Source organism: Malaclemys terrapin, chromosome 4, assembly GCF_027887155.1.
Source record: "Malaclemys terrapin pileata isolate rMalTer1 chromosome 4, rMalTer1.hap1, whole genome shotgun sequence".
Taxonomy (NCBI): domain Eukaryota; kingdom Metazoa; phylum Chordata; order Testudines; family Emydidae; genus Malaclemys; species Malaclemys terrapin.
The window spans coordinates 139,496,892-139,517,268 of NC_071508.1; the positions used below are offsets into that span (position 1 = coordinate 139,496,892).

Here is a 20,377-nt window from a genome sequence, read left to right on the forward strand (position 1 = left end):
CGCCACATTCTAATGTAGCAAAATGAAAACCGTTACTTTGACACCAAAACTAGAGCCGAGCAGATGGTACAATCATATTTAGAGTATAGCAAGTTCCATATCTTTAATCAAGTGCCAGGTGCATTTTCCATCTCATGTATATGCCAAGGGTCCAAATTTAACGGATTTATCTGACAAATTTGACGTGCTTTGTCTTTGATAGTTACCTTGACAGGTAGTAGCTGGCAGAGTATGGAAAGATTTGCCATTGTTATCACAAAAACGATATTTTCCCTCCCACTTTCATTCCACATTTAATAACTGATCGTATGCTTGGTAAAAAAGGAAAATTAAATTACTTAAAAATCTATTGCCAATGACTGCACAAGTCTTTGTCCTGAAAATGTATTTAGGACTGAACAGGCTCAGATAAATGATTGACTTGATAGGTTTTGGAGTCAGAATCAAGAAATTCCTTTTTAACTTCTGGGAGAGATTTTACTGAAATCAGTGAACACTGATTAGCAGTCACCACAAACATAAATGACAAAACCAAGATGTCACTGTTCTCAATAGATAAAACACTTCCCAAGGGGTCCTGGTCCACATATAGTTTATTGATGTAATAAAACAATACAGTTAGTGTTAGATCCAACCACATAGAGAGAAAGAATGAGTGAATGAAAAATGTGTACAGTACATATAGAAATAAGATGTTTGTGAGACAACTACTTATTTCAAAATAAAAAGGTTTCTAAAATATATTGAGTTATTGAAATCTACATGAATACATGGATGTTAACAGCAACAAGGTGCATAAAACCAAAACATCAAATATTGAGCAACTCAACGATGTACTAGGCAACTCTGCTAACAATGCATGATGTCTTACGATCTGCTTGAAATATCACCGATACCACACAGGGTAAGCAAAACATTTAGATTTAATCTCAGATACATAATATTAGCATGAACTTCCACAACTACAGGTAGGGATTTTTTTGAGCTGGCAAAGTGACTACTTTAGGAACATCAAACCCTCTCTGTAAATTAAGAGAATGTATCCAAATAAAATGCTGTTATCGTTCTTTCCAGATAAAACCCTTCCCTTTTACTTAATACTCATTTCAGTCATAAGCATAATACAGCATTTAGGAACACAGTTTATATTACAACATGACTAAAACAATGACAGCCTCAAGAATTAAACATGATTTCATAGGCAAAAAAAAAAAAAAAAAACCCCTCAAAAGATTCTTCTCCTTAAAAACTAGTTTTATAAATGTAGACTATATTGCATGAGGAATTGCTGGTTTGTTTGTTTTTTAAGAAAATATATTGTGCGATTGTGGCTACAATGCACTGCTGAAAAGCACTGTTGTTTTGTATAAAAAAATCATTAAAATAAAAATTTGTTTTAAAATAACTGACAAAGCATACGCCTTCCAACTACTTACGAAGAGCAGGCGGGAAGTATTGACTGTTTTACTGTGGGACATTTTATTGATAGGATTCTTTCAATGAAACTCTCCAGCCAAAAATAAAATAAAATAAAAAATAAATACGTTTTTAAAAACAGGTGCATATTTCAAAGCTGCTATTGCGAGGTTGTTTTAAATGTAATGGACTTAAAGTGTATGTACCAAAGAATTATGAAAATGCACTATAATCCGAGTTGTTACATAAAGAATATATGAAAAAATCTGTCAAAATAAGTAAAGTAGAAAGGGGATCGAAACGGAACTAACTGAATGAGTGCAGTATTGTAGCCAGGCTTCTAAAATCAGATATAGAAAATATAAATAGACTGCTTTAGGTGATGGTTCTCCAGTGTCCAAAAAAAGAACAAGTATTGTGAAAACTCAGTTAACTTGATCCAGAGCTCTGAGCAATTCTTCACCCTGTAGCAGGTTTCTGCTGCCTTGTATGGGAGCATTTACTTCGCAATCATAACTGGTAAGTTGTGGTAGTCCAGTCTCATCCATTGACTGCCCTAGGAGCTTACTTGCTATATCTAAAAAGGAAGACGATAAAGATAAGGGCACATTACTTACTGTATTTTACATTTCCCAAATTAGCATATGGGGGAGACAAGTTCCATTACCCAATACAGCTTTAATAATACTTAATTTCCCCCCTCCCTCCCACACACATGAACACTAACCAGTTGATAATAAGATGATTGTCTTTTGTCCCACTCCATTCTGGCCATTAGATTTGCACCCTTTTACACGTTTCCAACAAAGTGATGCATTCGCTCCACAATCTTCTGACTGCTGGAATAAAGATCCCTTAAAAAACAAACAAACAAAAACTTATTTTTGAAGATCATGTATGCAAAAATTTCCAGAGGAAATCAATCACCAGTTCTTATCACTATAGTTACTAACATGCTGCTACTATCTAAAACTGAATTCATTTAGTACCTGAGAGAGAAAGTTTAAGGACAAATTAGTGTAGACTGATGTTTAAAAGTAAAAGGGAGTCTTGCTTAAAAAAAAAAAAAAAAAAAAAAAAAGTACACACGTAAAACCAAGGTTCTCTCCTTCTTAAATAAAACCAAACACCATCCTCAAAGTTAGTGTGTGTTATATGTATACCTACACCCACCCCAGCCACCTCTTACTACTTTTGCTGGTCTCTACCATTGTCTGAGCAAGCCACAGAGTTCACTGAAGTGAATGGAAATAAAAAACATAGGAGAAGAGAGAACTATTATGGCATTACTACTGTTCCCAATCCCAACGTGCACAAAAGTTTAAATGATTTTTATATCTAGTTATGTACATTTTGTTCCCACACGCCAATTATCTTGCCTCCCAGCTCAGCTGCCCCCTTTCTTTTGTTCTCATTGCCAATATGTAGGGCCCTACCAATCTCACGGCCATGAAAAACGTGTCCCCGTGACATCTGATCCTCCCCAGCCAGAGGCTCCAGGGAGGGACAGGATTTCTTCTTCACTTGCAGGGCTGCTTCAGAGGGGATCAGACCTACCTCCGGGTACCTTTTGGGTTGGGGCCCCCATGGTTACAATACCGTGACATTTCAGATATAAACATCTGAAAATGTGAAACTGACCAATTTTAAAACCCTCTTGCCATGAAATCGATCAAAATGGACCCTGAATTTGGTAGGGCCCTACCAATGTGGAATCCTGACTCGTCCAATCACAGCCGTGGCTCTAGAATAACTTGTGACAGCAGCAGATGAGAGATTCTGGAGTATAGGAGAGAGCAGAAGGCTGTGTGTGTCTTCGTAGGAAAGTTATTGCTTTCTGGACTAGGTAAGAAAACATGTCTGCTAAACCAGAAAGCAAGACAAAGGAAAAGGCAACCATCTACAGAAGTGCTTGGAAGCTGGGCAACTGCTGGCAAGAGTGCTAATACTGGTGCCCAGATTTGGAAGTCCTCTGGTAGAGGGCTGTTGAACATGGAGGTGTGAAGACAGTGGAATGCTGTGAAAATCTTAGAGACTTAAATATTCAGGTATGTTGCTTTTCACTTTGAATTACTTCCCTTTTTCGCTAAGAATTTTCTACATATGTGAAATCTACATAAACAAGAAAAACTGCCTTTGGTGTAAAAAGATGTCTTTTTCTTTTGAACTAAGAATACATCTACATAGCAAAAGAATCTCAGAGCCTAGCTATGGTGCTAAAAATAGCTATGTAGATGTTCGGGTTCAGGGGTGGGCTTCAGAGTTCAATCTCCAGCCTGAGCCTGAATGTCTACACAGCTATTTTTAGTGCTGTAGTGCAAGCCCCCTGAGCCCAAGCTCTGAGGCTTGCTGTGTAGACGTACCCGAAATGTCCTTGTTTAAAAAAAAAAAAAAAAAAACATAAATAATAGACAATGATATTCCAGTTTCTCTTCATAGACAGAGCTATGGAATGCCACACTGACAGGACCATAAAATCTTATCTGTAGCTCTATGAAACCAGGATCTATATTTACATAATCCTAAAATAGGAGATAGTATAAACCTAAACTTAGTGGCAGTTTTCTTTTACACATGTGCAAAACAAATTTCAAATGCTTACAACTCCATTTGGGGCAGGCTGTGCAAGCTGGTTTAGAACTAGTCCTCAGTAAAACCTAGACCCAGGTGGTCAAACTTACTGATCCTCCGAGCGGCACATGGCAATTATCAGAAGCTTGAGAGCCATGTGCCTGCTGACGTTCGGGGCTCCAGCCCTGTGAGAGGTGCCTGCTCAGGGTTTCGGCCCTGAAAAGCGGGGTGTGGGGGTGGGTGCATGTCTCTCAGAACTTCAGCCCCACGGGAAGCACCTGCCCAGACTCAGGCCCTCAGCCCTGCTCTTGCTGAAGCCCTAAGCCCTGGCACACGTGCCCCACAGGGCTGAAGCCCCGAAACCCCACTCTCTGCTGGACAGAAGCCAGAGGTGACGGGTGAGGGGGACACATGGAAACCTTTGGCGCCCCCCCAGATTTTTGCCAGGGTTTGCTGTCCCTGCTTGGTCACATGGTGCCACCGGGCCTCCTCCCTGCACAGCAGCTGCTGGAACCAGCAAGCTGGAAGCTGAGGCTGTGGGGAAAGTCAGTGGCAAACAGCTGGGAGAGCCACTGATTTTGCTGCTGCCTCTCTCAGCAGAGCTAAAGCAGCTGCCCCTCCCTGCAGGAACTACCTCTCTATGTGGATTTAACACCTGGGAGCTGCAGGGAGGGACCGCTGAGGGTAAGAGGGGATGGTGTGCGGGGGGGGGAAACCTTTAATTTGTCCCCCTCCCCCCCGCGGGCACCAGTCATCTCTGGCAGAAGCCCCTAGCCCCACCCCTACCCCGCTGCAGGGCAGAAGCCCCTCCCCCCAGTCTGGTAGGTGGAGAATGGGTAGTGGGCTAACTGTAAAAGAGTCGCATGTGGCTCACGAGTCATGATTTGGCCAACCCTGACTTAGACACTGGAAAATTTAATCTTTTAAAGCACAACCTTTGAGTTACCCGTGCAAAAAACATGTTAAAAAGAGTAATTTTTCAAATACATGGACAGAAAGAAGTTGCCTTTAAGCAGAGACAAAATCAGTAATAGAAATTTTAGCTAGAAGGAGAAATTGAGAAAATTATAAACGTGAGAAAAAGGGGATGAGAGGCACTGTATAAATGGAAGCCTTAACAGAACCTTAATTATAGCCGCTGGTTTACATTGCAATACACGAAGCTAGCATAGATCATTTGCTGTTTTGTCAGTGGTGACATCTGTTGAAATGGCCTAAATGGGAAAAATATAGCAGCCATAGCAACAATATGTAAAACAAAGGCAGCAAGGATCATTAGAACACTGATGGAGAACAATAATTCCTAAAAGGCTACCAGGAAAAAACCAAACAAACGTGCATGCGAATGCAAAGAGTAAAGAGAATGAAAATACGTTAGAATGTTTTATTTAAGAGACGCTAAGGAGAATAAAAACAAGAGTCTCTAAATTACATAACAAAAAGCTGCAGGAGCTTTCCAGAAGAACTGGATGTACAAGTTTTCCCCAGCCTTCTGGGAGACAAGAGGTCAGATAGCCAGTAGACAAAATGTAAGCAGTCATTCCAAAGCCAGGAGATGATGTAGGGATAATTCGCTATTTGGAAGAAAACACGCTTGCACTCTAGAGCATGCTAGCCTATGTCTACAAAGCAAAACAGAAAACAAAACCAATAAACCCTGGCAGCAAGTCTTAGAGCCCGCGTCAACTCACTCAGGCTTGCAGGGCTTGTGCGGTGGGGCTAAAAATGAAAGTGCAGGCATTCGGGCTCAGGCTCTGAAACCCAGCCAACCAGGGAGAGGATCTTGGAGCCCAGGCGCCAACCAGAGCCCAAATGTCTATAGTGCTATTTTTAGTCCTGCAATACAAGCACAAGTCAGTTGACCTACGCTTTAAGACTTGCTCCCATGGGGTTTTTTTTGGCTAGGTAGACATATTCTAAGACCACACTTACATTACAGAACATCAAAGAATCAGAAAAAGTCTCGAGACGCATACCACTGTAGAGAATTAACTTGTGTGAAGTTTTTTTAAAAAATGGGATTTTATTTGACCAGTGACATAGGCAATAAGAGATCTCTAAATCTATTTATATTTGTAAGATTTATACATCCTTCCAAATCCGTGTTGCTCCTGCTCCAGCTCTTTCCACGGTCTCTGATTTTGAGGGACATGGAGGTAAAGTTTGAAATAGCAATGACACACATTGTTAGCAGGTGGACATGGTTTTTAGTCTCATGTTCTTACAATGCCTTATTTTCTACTTAAACACATTCCAAGAGACTGTTTCACAAATGAAAAGTTTATCTTCTATCTAACTGAGACATTTGTCTGGGTGCAGAGGGTAGTTTAAAACTATTTTGACAGTGGGAAAGAATTGAAATCAGGGGTTTTGCATCCAGGAAGATATAGGATGTTATTAACTTAAATGATTACTTTGGTCACAGGATTTTGCTGTATTGCACTAGCTAAAGTTGAGATTCTGTATCAATGGTTAATTCTGGAAACAGTAAGATTACAACTAATTTTAAAAGAAAAATAATACCAAAACTTACAATTCCCACTGCTTGAAAAAGTGAGCCATCATAGTCCATCTTTCGCTTTCTCTGAGAGTTATGCAAAGCTAGCATCTTCGGATTCAGTTCTTCATCCATTGCAGCAGATCTAAGAAAAATGGGTTCAGTCCGTTAAAGTTCCTACTATCCTCCAGCCAGTCTTTTATAAACACTTTGTAAAATAAATATTTCACAGTGACAGTCAGTTATTTATGTGTCCTAATTTTTTATGTGAGTGATTCACTGTTTCAATGTATGATTAGAAAGAATTCTAGCTTTAAATCTTGTTAAGTCAACTACTTCTGATCTTAACATGGAAAACTGGCTGTCCTTTAAAGAAGTTCCTCTCTACAGAAAAACAGAGAAAGCTTAAGTATGTCATTCTCCTGTCCCTCCTTTGAGAGTGGGCATGAGGAGAGCAGTTAAAATATCCATTTTGCATGTCCGTGCACAGGGAAAGCTACTTTGTTTTATCAAATGGATTGAAATTCTGATTTGGTGACATTGTATGTCATGATAAAAATCTGTTATGGATGCCCATAATCCATATTATGGAAGTACAACTTATTTTAAGCATAACATCCAAGCTTAAGGCAGTCTCTGCATCACATCAGAAACTGGGCAAGAAATTACTTATGCATACCCTCTTTCAGATGGCCTAGTGGACTGTTGTTTGCACAACTCAGTATGAAGAGGAGCAGAACAAAAAATATGAACAAGAATGGTTCAATTGTTTGTTTTCTATACAAAGACTTGATGTAAATACAAATGCAAAAAAGGTTCTGGGAAATCAACTCCAGTTGCTGTCGAAGTGCACTAAACTTAAAATCTTCTTTTAAAGCATAAATAAAGGTATACAGCTTGTTCAAAAAAGGGATCAAAGACGACAGCAGATAATAAAGCTCTACTGTACAGGCTAGAGAAATATATTACAGGTCTAATTTCTTCAAGATTAATGGGTAACAGGATTTCAGCTTCATTTTTAAAATACCTTTTACTCAAAGTGACTGTTAACAAATTGGGTGTTCCTGGATAAGATTTCTCCATCTGGTCCAATGTTCCTTTTCCAGCCCTGACTGGAGATGCAGTTCGACTTCGATTTGCACCATATGGTGATGCTGGGGCGCTGTTGGTTTCATTGATTATGAGGACAGGAGACTGAGAAACAATGAGAGTCTTAATGTCATCCATGCATTCTGTTTTCACTGGTGTTACTTCCTCAGCGGCAGTAGACAGTGCGTGGGTTGGCTGAAATATGGTATTGGTGGCCACACTCTGAGAGCTGGCGCAACCACTCTCCAGTGAAGGCGGCTGATCAAAGGATCGTAACTGGAAGTCGTCATCCATTGGGATGTAAGGAGCTAACATCTCCAAGTCTAAATCAGTTTCCTGAAAGAATAATAAAATGGGTAAATAAAGTTTCTAGTGTATCTGTGCAATACCCAAGAATGCCTTAATGATCTGTAAATTGTCTGCCACTTCCTCTCTCCCCAAACCTCTGGAATAGTGCTTTGTGAGCACCATTTTTTTAATCTCAAACTTAGAAACCAGCTACCAACTCTTCTTTAGTTTTCAGAAATACTGCTCCTGTATTTAACACATTAATTTTAACATTTGATAAAATAAGCATACAAATACTGCACTCTAGGATAGGCTTAAGATGACATGCAAGTTTAACTTATCGTACATACCTGAGTAGAGAATGGATTTTTCGCTTCTGTGTCTATTGCAAAGAGTTTTTCCACTAATTCCAGCTTAAACTCATTAGCCATATCATTATCCACGTCAAAGCAATAGTCATTGGGACTACGGGGCTGTCAAGACAATTCAATTCAGTTTTAAGTACAAATTTTCAATTGGTTCAACATTGTGTTATTTTGCATTGTGTCAAGAAACAAATGCAGCAAGGGTGGTTTAGGTTGGACATTAGGAAAAACTTCCTAACTGTCAGGGTGCTTAAGCACTGGAATAAATTGCCTAGGGAGGTTGTGGAATCTCCATCACTGGAGATTTTTAAGAACATGTTAGACAAACACCGGTCAGGAATGGTCTAGATAATACTTAGTCCTGCCATGAGTGCAGGGGACTGGACTAGACGACCTCTCGAGGTCCCTTCCAGTCCTATGATTCTATAGCTTCACTCTAAAAAAACATACAACGTGCAACCAAACTATAATTGCAAAAATTTAATGAAAACTCAATGGGACTGGATAGTATTTGCATTCATCTAAATATGCCCAGAGTTTTCACTATCATCAGTTTTAATAGATTGCCACAGTTTGGGGATGTGGGACAGGTATAAATGGGTCAGAAGTTTATACACTGATTTGCTGTAACTCACTCATTAATTGCAATAAGCATCTCTCTGAATCCTAAATTCCTTAAAAGATGTACTCAAGGCAGTTACATATTCACATGCACTTTTAATTTCTAATTTTTAAAAAAATGGAAAATATAGCTTTCAAACTGAAAGGTAAAGTAATCTTTTATTGACAGGTTATGCTGTAAATATAATTTAACATCACATGGCCACAATTTAGAAATACAATCAAAATAATACGCAAATACTCTAAAAACTCCGTTCACACCACTTTGTCTAGAGATATTTACTCAAAAGCCTACTTCACATTTATTTTGATGACTGTCTTCCCAAATTGTATGACTGACCTCAGGTGAACTTTGGTTAGTGCTTGCATCAGAAGGGCTGGCTGGCTGGCCTTGCCTCTGGTGGCTGGAAAATGCAAGTTCTAGTGGCTCTGTGTTTGGCTCCAGTTTTGATACAACTTCTCTATTGAGTGCAGGGTCAGCATTGCTACGAAGTGGCTTTGTAATTTCAGAGGCAGGAAGTGGGGACATAGCCAAATTTATATTCTTCAATTTCTCACTGGATGAGGGGAGCATTACATCATTATACAAAGGAACTTCATCATACTGTTGCTCATCAGACTCTATAAAAATTAAAAAAAACCATCAACCTAAGTAAAAACGCGGAGTGTGTCTATGGACCTCATTAAATAACAGCAGCTGAAATATTTTTTTGTTAGGCTAGTGGTATTGGCAAGTTATTTTCTAATGTTTATTTTAACATGCACTAATATTATTAATTAATAGGGTCTCTGACTTAAACACAAACCCACCATTACTGCTGAAATCTAAAGAGATAATCGTGTCTCCAGGAGCTGGTGCGAGCAAAGTTAAAGCATCTGGTTCCTTTTTAAGTTTTTCAAAGAGGCTGTTAGTATCTTCTAGGTCAGCCTTGCTGAATATTTTCATATCAGGAGACTCCACTGGTTTCAGCACGCACTCAGTTTGTGCAAGGGAAAGAAATAATTCCTTCTGTACAATTTCACTGTCAAAAACAAAAAAAGATTATTCTTTAAAGAGCAGCTAGCAGCTCATAGGAAGTTTAGAAACAATTCTGACAATTCTATTTTATTTCTCTTTGCTCATGGTATATGCATTTTCATTAATACAGGAGTTTTTAAAATTCTGCTATTGCCCATTCATCCCTCAAATTCAATCTTCTCAGCAACCAGTTGCGATAGTATAAAAGGATAACTTCACGTAAGTAATTAGGACAGCTGTGCTTTATGAAAATGTCAGTAATAAACAGATTAAAAAAAAAATACCAAACACGGAGATGGAAATCTTGTAACAATTTTTTTTTACAACACTTATATGCTGTCTTAATGATTATTACAGATTCATTCACAATTTTGAAGAAATTCAAAAGATTTCCAAAAACAGCAAGCTGCAGTCAATATTAGCAATGCAGTTATTTTACCAGTGAAAAGTTAAGTTTTGAGTCAACAAAAAGTCACACTGATGAAGAAACGGGAGGAAAGATTATATTTTAACTACTACTGCTTTGTGACAGAGTTAAAACACCACTGAAAAACTCCAGACAAAGGTCCAGATCTCGATTTACATCTATCTAGCCCAGGGGAGGGCAAACTATGGTCTGTGGGCCGGATCCAGCCTGTCAGCGCTTTCAATCCAGTCCGTGGGGTTGCCAGCCCGTGGCACAGCAAGGCTAAGGCAGGCTCCCCTGCCTGCCCTGGCCCCACACCGCTCCCGGAAGCGGCCGGCACCATATCCTTGCCTTAGCCCTGCTGCCACCCTGGAGCTGCTCGAGGTAATGGCGCCGGGCCATAGCCCGCACCCCTCCTGCGCCCCGCCCCCAACCCCCTACCCTGAGCCCCCTCCTGCACTCTGCACCCCCTCCTATACCCCAACCCCCTGCCGCACCCCTCCTGCAGAATCCATCCTCATTCTACGTTCAGATTTCCCCATTGATATCAATGGGAGTTCTAGGTATACATTAAAGAGTAACTCTACTTCCCAGTTTATTGCTCCCTTAAACCCTGTATCTGGCAATTTTCTAGGCAATTGCAAAGCATTGCTTATAAAGGAGATAGTAAGTGCCAGAACCTATCTAACTTGAAGTCAGATCCTTTGGGCTTTGGCTTAATCTATAACAAAGAAACATGCAAAAAGTGTTTAACTACTCACAGCTTACCTCAAGACGTAATTTACGCACACTATGCACTGTGGTTGGGAATTCTTAGTGCTGTATATAACAGTTGCTTGAGTTTCAACCCAGACATATCCACCATGCTTAGCAAGCATTCTGTACTGTCCTGTAGTCACTTGCCCTTTAGTGAACACTAAAGCAGAAAGGTCAACTTTAGAATAATGAAGTGGCTTTTCATAGCTAAAGCAAAAATATACATTAATCACTTCAGATCCACACTTGCTATTAAAAAGTTTCAAATAATTCCCTTCCTACCCCCACCCCCACCCTCACCCTCCTTACCTTATCTAAAGGATTCATAGATTCTAGGACTGGAAGGGACCTCGAGAGGTCATCGAGTCCAGTCCCCTGCCCTCATGGCAGGACCAAATACTGTCTATACCATCCCCGATAGACATTTATCTAACCTACTCTTAAACATCTCCAGAGATGGAGATTCCACAGCCTCCCTAGGACTTAAGTTACAGAGAGTTATAGTCTGTCTTTCTACTTACTATCATGATGAGTTTTGGTCAGATGATCAGAGTCCAGAGCATGATAGTATTCATAGATGGAGTGACCCAAGAGTTCTTCTGGCTCATATCCCATCAGCTCTGTAATTCTTTAAATTGAAAAGAAAAAAGAAAAAAGGTTAAGTGAAAGCAGAAATAGAGAAGTAGATAAGAACATAAGAATGGCCCTGCTGGGTCAGACCAATGGTACATTTAAGCCCAGTATCCCATCTTCCAACAGCGGCCAGTACCAGTGCTTCAGAGAGAATGAAGAGAATAGAATAATTATTGAGTGATCCATACAGTCGTCCAGTCCCAGCTTATGGCTGTCAGAGGTGTAGGGTCACCAAGAGCATGGTTCTGCATCCCTGATCACTTGGCTAACAATCATTTATTTTGATGATTAGATGAATAAATTTAATGTAGATGTTAATGGCTCTAAAGATGCAATCTCTTCCAAACCAGAAACTCCCAGATGAATACATTGCCAGCAACAGTGGTGCATGTAAAATGACAGTTTTCCTTTCAAGCAGGGTTAAACTGAGGAAAAAACTTTCAGAGTAGCAGCCGTGTTAGTCTGTATCCGCAAAAAGAACAGGAGTACTTGTGGCACCTTAGAGACTAACAAATTTATTAGAGCATAAGCTTTCGTGGGCTACTGCCCACTTCTTTGGTAGCCCACGAAAGCTTATGCTCTAATAAATTTGTTAGTCTCTAAGGTGCCACAAGTACTCCTGTTCTTTTTGAGGAAAACTTGTCTCTTCTGATGTTCGCCTATCTCAAAGATCTCATAGTCCTATTCCACTAGTATTTCGAGGCACAGTTTTACTACCAGCTGGAATGTTCATAACCCTCCACTTTTGGTTATTCAAATCTAATCTCAGGTCTTTATACATCAATTTTTTCTTATTAAATACAGGACACTGGTGTACAAGATGTAGTATGCAATTTGTGCTAATACTATATTCACCCACCTTGTCTCTCCAATGCTATATTCAGAAGTTAAATCAAACATAGATACGACATTTTACCTGCTTCAGCACTATTTTATTCTGTAATTGTTTTAATTCTGTAATTGTTTAAGAGGAATGAGAATCTGAAATTTCAGCAATCCTAACTTTTACAAGTGAAAGTCTTTTTGGATTTAAATCCAATAACCACTAGATGTCAGCGTTGTACACAGAACAAAAAGGAGCACTCAGTTTAACTGCCGATATCAAAAGAAACCAGAGAAACAACACACAGAAACAGCACTGATCTCACTAAATTGGCTGAATCAGTGCCATTTCTGCATGCAGACCAGTTCTGAGAAAACACTTGCACGAACATGCAATATTTGCTTGAATCTAACAGCAATCTGATGAAGCGACAGTTTAAGTTAGAAGACGCAATCTCCGACCACGGCTTATTCTATCAATAAGTAGCATGCACTGCTATTGATTTGAGTTTTAAATAAAATGTTGTAAAGTTACTTATTCCATATTCTGAACTTGACAAGTTACGTTTGCAATATGAACCTGTTAGATAAAAGCATTTTGCTCAGAAGTGGTCAACTGTACACATGCAAGAAAGGTTTATAAAGAAATATAAAACACTAAAATTAGCAGCATCCCAGAGGTGGCTGCACTTCACTGATGGGTAAAAGGGTATCTAATTTTTAAAGTGCCTTTGGATCCTTCTGGATGAAAGGTGCTACTCTGCCAATTCAAATTGTTCCGTAAATGACGACTCCATACAGGAATTATTTCCTTAATGTAGTAAACTTTTCAGGTTTAAAAAACAAACAAAAAACAAAACAAAACTTGCTTTTTACATAAAATATATTGACCAATTAAAAAAATGACAAGCTAGTAAAACCTGAAATATCACATATGAACTCAGTTTTATAGATGGATAAAAGTTAAGAACTAAAACTACCCACAAATATAAAAACTACAATAATACATTGAATGTTTGTCAGAGCTTATACTTGGCTTTACCTTTCATCACAATACGAAAATTTCATATCCAGGCTGTGGCGACTGAGGAATGTCTTGCTGTCCAAAGGGACTTCAATGTTTGATGGATGAGGGATTGGTACACAAATCAACACCAAGCATGTCATGGGAGGCTTTTTATATCCACAGAGAGTCTGATTATTGCAGGCATCATACACACGAACATGCCCTGTACAGTGAAGTACCTACAGGGGGAAAAAAAAAAAAGCATTTAAAAACTAAGGTCTGTATTGGAACAGGAGATTGACATTACAACGGTTATAATTTCATAAGTGGGCAGTGGCTTTCCTCTCTCCCTAGGTGAACTACTGGTGTCAGTACTCAAAATGCAATAGCAGCATTCAAGCATATGTGACATCTGCTACAGTTACGTAAATAAAGTTTCCTCCCCACTTACACTATGCACATTAAAAATATTAAGTTGGCTACCAACTTTTTTTTCCTTTTTGGTGCTCATTGAATTTCTACTAAAGTTAATTGATTCATCTTTGAAAATTGCCTCTACAGCCAACAGATGAGTGCAATCACTCATCAGTGGCACTGTGCACTAGCAGATGGTGTTTGATTGCTTATGTTTCAAATTGAAACACAGACAGAAGACACAGCTTATATTTCTGTTTGAAACAGAGATGGAAGACAAAGCTGTATTTTGCATTCTTTGTGGGGATGAAGGTGGAAGGAGAGAGTTCCATCATACTCCAAATATTCCTAAAATACAAAAGCCTGGCAATCACTTTCTGCCTCCCTACAAGTCTGAAGTCAGAACTGTTTGTATAACTGGGGATTTGATCATGAATATGTGACAAACTGAAAGCCACAGAAACTTTCTAAACAGAGTGCAGTCACTGGATATATAAAAGTGACCATATTTTATCTGGGAAATAAGATGAATCCATTTTAAGAGACTCAAATTAGCTATATTGTATTCCAGTTACGGTGTGGGGGAGAACCAGCAAGAGAGGAATAATAATGCTAGCCTCCTTCACAAAGTTAACCACTTTAAAGTCAATCAGAATCAGTCATCATCATGATGTAATCCTACTTAATTTTATGCAAGAGCAGGAAGCGTCACACAAATATTTTAACAATTATTAGTGACTCCTGACTTAAGTTGAAAGGTCAGTATTAAAAAGGTTCTCTTATTTTGAAAATTAATTTTCAGTTACATCCTAGATGTGTTCTAAGTTGCAGTGCAGCATATTTAAGAACTTACAGTCACAAGAGTGCACTGTAGGTTTTACCAAATCAGCAAGAAATTGGAGAATGCCACATTGCCCTGCTGCAAGCGAATTATTTTATACTTTGTTCCAAACGTGGATACTTGCACCTAATGAGATCTGAAAAGCAAAGGTTCTAGTCATATCAATATTCATGTATACCCCATGGTTGATTACCTTCCATGTTGCAGACTTTATATTTACTGTTCTTCCCCTGCTGGTCAGTGTACACTTCATTCTGAGGAAAAAGCTACGCTCTGTATTCTGTTCTTTGCCCTTTTTCACAGGACCTAATAAAAAATATTAAGTGAAATGTGAGTATTTCATCACCTTCACAAGCTTCAAATAAGTGCAGCAAAACTAGCTATGTGACTAGAATAAAGGACACACAAAAGTAGAGACAACATGGTTATTTTTATGTGAATGATGCATGCTGGGAGGCCTGACCTCATTTTGGATATGAGGAGTTTTCAGGTAAGTTTTTCCTCTGAGATGGGCAAAAGAAATTGCAGTGCTGGTCTTGCAAATACAGCAAGGATAGGTTCAAGGTCCCATTTATAGTAATCCCCCTGATTTCAAGGTGGGGGCAGATGGAGAGAGAGAGACTGAGAATTAATGTGTATTGTTTCTCTCCCCCCCCCCCCTCCCCCCAATCTCTATTTTAAACTCACAGGAAATTAGTCTGAACCCTCTTCACACCCATGGTCGGTGGAAGAAAAAAAAAAGAAAAAAGAAAGATATATTGCACCAATTTTGGCCTATCTTTAGGTTTTCTGTATTTAAAAAACCAACAAAAAACAAAAAACCACTACACCTCTACCCCGATATAACACGAATTTGGATATAACATGGTAAAGCAGCGCTCCGGGGGGGCGGGGCTGCGCATTCTGGTGGATCAAAGCAAGTTCGATATAACGCGGTAAGATTTTTTGGCTTCCGAGGACAGCGTTATATTGAGTAGAGGTGTATTTAAATTCAGGATTAATAATCTGCATGATTTACGGAGAGTAACATGCTGCTGCTGCTGCACAGAGGTCTCCAAGGCTGGCACTGAAGCGGATGCCTAGCCACTCAGGGCGGGATTGCTGTTGAAGGAGCATCACGACTCCTTAATAATGGGTACTTTGCTCTGCTGTAATCCTGAGCAGCCTTTATTAAAGCCCATCTCTATACCATCTGGAACGCTACAAGGGATTTTACAGAAATTAGGGAACCATGGCCCCTTGCTTCAAAGAGTTTATAGTGTAAAGTAGAGAAACACAGAACATGAAGATAGGCAAAGGATTGGGGGAAGGAGAAATAGGGTGAGAGAACTGTTGAAAGATTAACAGCTCTATTACACATCCCACCCCCAAAATTATTTCATTATAGCACCATGCTCATGACAGCAGGAGTTAAGATTGTGGTCAAGTCCATGTTACAGATTCAGGAACGTGTCTAAATATGAACTTAGAATTGTACAATAAGTATTAACCAAGTTTTGAAACACACCTTCGACTCCCTTGAAGTCAATGGAGAAATCTTAGTGCAACCTAATATTAATGGATGCCATTTTAGGTTACTGTACAAATCATCTAATTGTAGTGCACCTGGATTCATTAACAAACCAACCTCTGAAGACCAATCTTTTCTTTAAAGCGTTGTGTTAAAAATGAGAAGTCGGCATTTCAGAGAGGGCTATTTCAACAGGAACAAACTGCTCAGACTGGGCAGAGAAGGTCCAAACTATGGTGACCAGATGTCCTGATTTTATAGGGGCAGTCCCGATATTTGGGGCTGTGTCTTATATAGGCGCCTATTACCCCCTCACCCCCCATCCCAATTTTTCACACTTCCTGTCTGGTCACCCTAGTGCAAACTGACTTCATCAACATAAGCATAAACAGCTTAGTGTGTTTGTGAGTGGAAACACAGATGGACAGATAAGGTTTGGGGATGGTGGAGGAGGGTTAGTTTGCAGGAATGCATTCATAATGAGTTCATGCCACCAATTCGACCTGGTACAATTTGGAAGCTTACAGAATACAGGCTCATTCTAGCATACGTTACAGGTATGCAATAGTTTGTTCATACTCTAAAGACAACACAGTTACTATGATAGTCACAGGAAGAAAAATTGATAGAATGCACATGTTCAGAGGATCACAGCAACAACATATAAACTCAAAGTTTTTAAACAGCACACAGTTTCTGGGTGCATGAACTAGGCAGAGCATATTCAGAAATCTACAATTTACGATATCACAATACAGACGCTCCCTGACTTCCGGAATGGAATGCCTTGCGTAAGTCAAATTTTGCGTAAGTCGGGGATGTATACCCGACACTTACGCTCTCCCTCCCCGCCAAAACCCAAACAAACAAAAAAACCCCACCGCTTATGGGACTTACGGAACTTCTTCCGTAAGTGCGGGTTTGCGTAACCTGGGGAGCGTCTGTATTACCATCATTATTACTTTCTGAATAATCTGTCTAAACATCTTAATGTGTGGTTCTACTCCCGAGAAGCAGCTGTTTAAAGATGGCACATTTACTGGTTCTTGCTGACTTAGATCTGTGCAAGTATTATATAAAAAGTTGTCAATTTAAAAACAATTCTGAAAACACAAACTGGGATCTGAAACTAAACTGTGCTGTGATTGTCCAGCATTATTAATAAATGTTTCTGCTAGCCAAATGTTAGCTTCAGTTACCCCTGTACAATCACACACAGCAATATTTATCACCGAGACTGTAAATGGGTTAATAATTCTGTTATATGTGAGCCAGAACAGAACCTAGGTTATTCAAAGCCATGCTAGCCTTGTAGGGATAACAAATCAAGACACACTTTTGTTATTGAAGTCAGGAAATAGAACTCAATTATATACAGAAAAGACCTTTTGAGTGAGGGAGTAGGGAAGTCATGTTGAAAACTGACTAATTTAGACATGCCAGAACGGGTCTACATTATATCTACTTATTATGAAACTGCAGTCTTTAAAAATAATTTATCTTTGCAACAGATCCATTTATATCCTGCTGTATTGAATATGGCATCTGTTCAATACACTTAATTGCTTCAAGTACAAAGATTCAGTTTAGCACTAGATGATGGACCAGCGATGATGGCAGGAAGATTTAGAAAATTCAGTATTAACATTTGTTAGTCTCTAAGGTGCCACAAGTACTCCTGTTCTTTTTTTTAGTATTAACATTAAAAGGTCCTGTTTTTCCTTTTACACTGGCTTTGAACTAGTCTTCTCCACTGACTTCAGAGTCACTCCTGATTTACCTTGGTGTGAGAAAACAGAATCAAGTCCTACGCATTTTAATGACGTGTAGGAATTTATAATCATCCTCTGTTTAATCATTCCAGGGACTCAGGGTAGGACTACAATGCAGCTGGAGGTATAATTTCCAGCTCAGATAGATGTATCTGTGCTAGCTTTGATCAAACCAGCAGTGCAGCCACAGCAGGGCAGGTGGCAGTCAAGGTTAGTGACCTGCGTACAATCCTGTCCAAGACCCTAGGTCAGTATTCAGATAGCTAGCCCACACTGTCACAGCTACGCTGCTCTTTTTAGTGTGCTAGCTCGATCAAAGTTAGCACAGGTATGTCTATCCAAGTTGGAAATTACACCCCATCTGCAATGTAAACCTACCCTCCGTGACATTCTCCCTGGAAATAAGCACAGTGGCTTTGCTTGGCTGCCACATACCCAATATTTGAACTTTTTCCCTATTTGCTGCAGTGGAAATATAGTAGTTCAATCGCATAGTCTACACTGAGCCTGCAAATGGCTGATGAGTAACAGGATGGTGGAAGTTTTAATTTTCTCTAGTGCAGTTGGAGAAAATGGGATTAGTGTGTTCCATTCTAGTACAGAGGGAAAAAAAAAAAACTATCAAATATATTTTGTGTCAAAAAGACAGTAACTTCAGAATAAAGAACTGCAGTGAAGCAACCGCATAGTCAGAGACCAGTATTAGCTGAAGATTCCATTTAATTTAAATATTTTTGGTTATTCCAAAATTCATGCCAAAGCAAGAGGCAAGATCTAAATCATCTGAAATTTATAAAGCTACTGCATGATTCTTTTCTGAGAACTCCAACCTAAATATAACTTCTTTCAGCATCCTGTGGAAAGATTTGCCCTGCACACACACTCCAAGACCCAGTACAGAAAAATACAGATTTATTATCTTCAAATTCTTCTACATCACCCAATTAAGATGTTCTTTATACTCATCCTACCTCTAAATGTTTCTTATCTTTCAGGCATTTTCATTCCTTCCATCTTCAATAATTTTATTTGAGACAATATTTTTTTTTTTAAGCACTACTGAGTAACTCGCATCTCTCAGAACATCCATCCCCCGAAGCAGCGTGAGATCTCGGGAGAATTTCAGCTCTTTCTGACACCTCTTACTATAGTGTCCCAACTAGATTTGTTGCAAGCTCTGAGAAGTGACGTGTAGCAAGTAGTTCTCTCTACTGACTCCTTTTTTCCCCTTCACGGTTATTTTATTCTTTAAATACCTTTGGTGCCTGTTCTAAAGAAGCCATAGAAGTCTCAGTAACCAGGTAACTGTGGATTCAGGCTTTTTCCTATTCAAGTAAATGAGGTAAACAATATCAAAACTGATAATATCAGCATCTGATTATACTACAGATAGGAACCATCTGTCATTAAATTAAAGAGTGGCCTCTTCTTACCATTTCTGTGCGTCAGCATTTCTCTCAGCTCTTCATGGTCACATGGGTGGGTAAAATCGAACACACTGTGCCCAGTCAGCTCAAACTATAGAAGTAAAAGAGTGTGAGTCTAACTCTGAGTAGTCAAGAATGTACAGTAAGCACAACATTGAAATTGCATTTAAAGGTGTGTCAATATTTCACCTGAGTGAGCCCCATACACTTGTTCACATTTTCAGACATGTAAATCATGTCACCATCCTCGGAAAGAACCATGACAAATCCATCAAGGGCTTTTAAGTAAAAGCAATTCATCTCCTTCTCCATTTTGGCTTCTGTCTCCAGGTCACCTAGAAGAACCCATATTTTTATTGTTTTTTAGACTAACCTCACATCATTCACACTTAATTACCTGATGCCTGAAGTCATCCCACACATTAATAGCTAGTTTGACAGGTTGCTCACCAAAGACAGCACAATTCTATTTCTGGGATACTTAGGTGGAGAAATGGTTGTCCTGATTAAGCATCTCACTTAAAAACATGAGCTTTCAAAGAGTGTCTGATAAAAACTTAGTAATACCACATACTATGTTCAAAAATGCCAAAATAAAAGCAATGGTAGCTGCATTTTACCTTTATCTGATCTTTTTTCTTTTAAACTTTAACAACTTCTAGATGAAGTGACAAAAGTTTGTGTCATTTGTATTTAACATCTTGGTAAATGCCACTTATTTACCTGGCACTGACTAGATGTGTTCTCCATTACGCAGAGTTTAAACTACTATTATCTCACTTACGCAGCTGTCACTCCCCATCGCTACCACTAGGATAGTGTTGTTTCCTGAAACATGTATTACTGAGGCATATCTTAAGTGGAGCACAACACAATGGTTTTCAGTGGTTTCATTTAAACAGGGATACTCTAATTTAGCAAACCT

General features: G+C 39.2%; 1 protein-coding gene across 2 annotated transcripts in view; it reads right to left on the minus strand.

The window, feature by feature from the left end:
* Nucleotides 1–575: 575 nt before the first annotated feature.
* The window catches only part of HIF1A (hypoxia inducible factor 1 subunit alpha), a 44,831-nt gene continuing 25,029 nt past the window's right edge, over nucleotides 576–20,377 (minus strand). For both annotated transcript variants that reach the window (XM_054025616.1, XM_054025615.1), the window contains exons 3-15: nucleotides 19,642–19,787; nucleotides 19,459–19,543; nucleotides 14,937–15,049; nucleotides 13,525–13,727; nucleotides 11,549–11,655; nucleotides 11,040–11,187; nucleotides 9,658–9,869; nucleotides 9,188–9,468; nucleotides 8,212–8,334; nucleotides 7,512–7,909; nucleotides 6,521–6,629; nucleotides 2,144–2,270; nucleotides 576–1,993 (exon numbers count right to left, since the gene is read on the minus strand). In XM_054025616.1, the coding sequence (XP_053881591.1) occupies nucleotides 1,842–1,993; nucleotides 2,144–2,270; nucleotides 6,521–6,629; nucleotides 7,512–7,909; nucleotides 8,212–8,334; nucleotides 9,188–9,468; nucleotides 9,658–9,869; nucleotides 11,040–11,187; nucleotides 11,549–11,655; nucleotides 13,525–13,727; nucleotides 14,937–15,049; nucleotides 19,459–19,543; nucleotides 19,642–19,787 (2,204 nt within the window). In that variant the 3' untranslated portion in view covers nucleotides 576–1,841. The remainder of the gene's footprint in view (nucleotides 1,994–2,143; nucleotides 2,271–6,520; nucleotides 6,630–7,511; nucleotides 7,910–8,211; nucleotides 8,335–9,187; nucleotides 9,469–9,657; nucleotides 9,870–11,039; nucleotides 11,188–11,548; nucleotides 11,656–13,524; nucleotides 13,728–14,936; nucleotides 15,050–19,458; nucleotides 19,544–19,641; nucleotides 19,788–20,377) is intronic.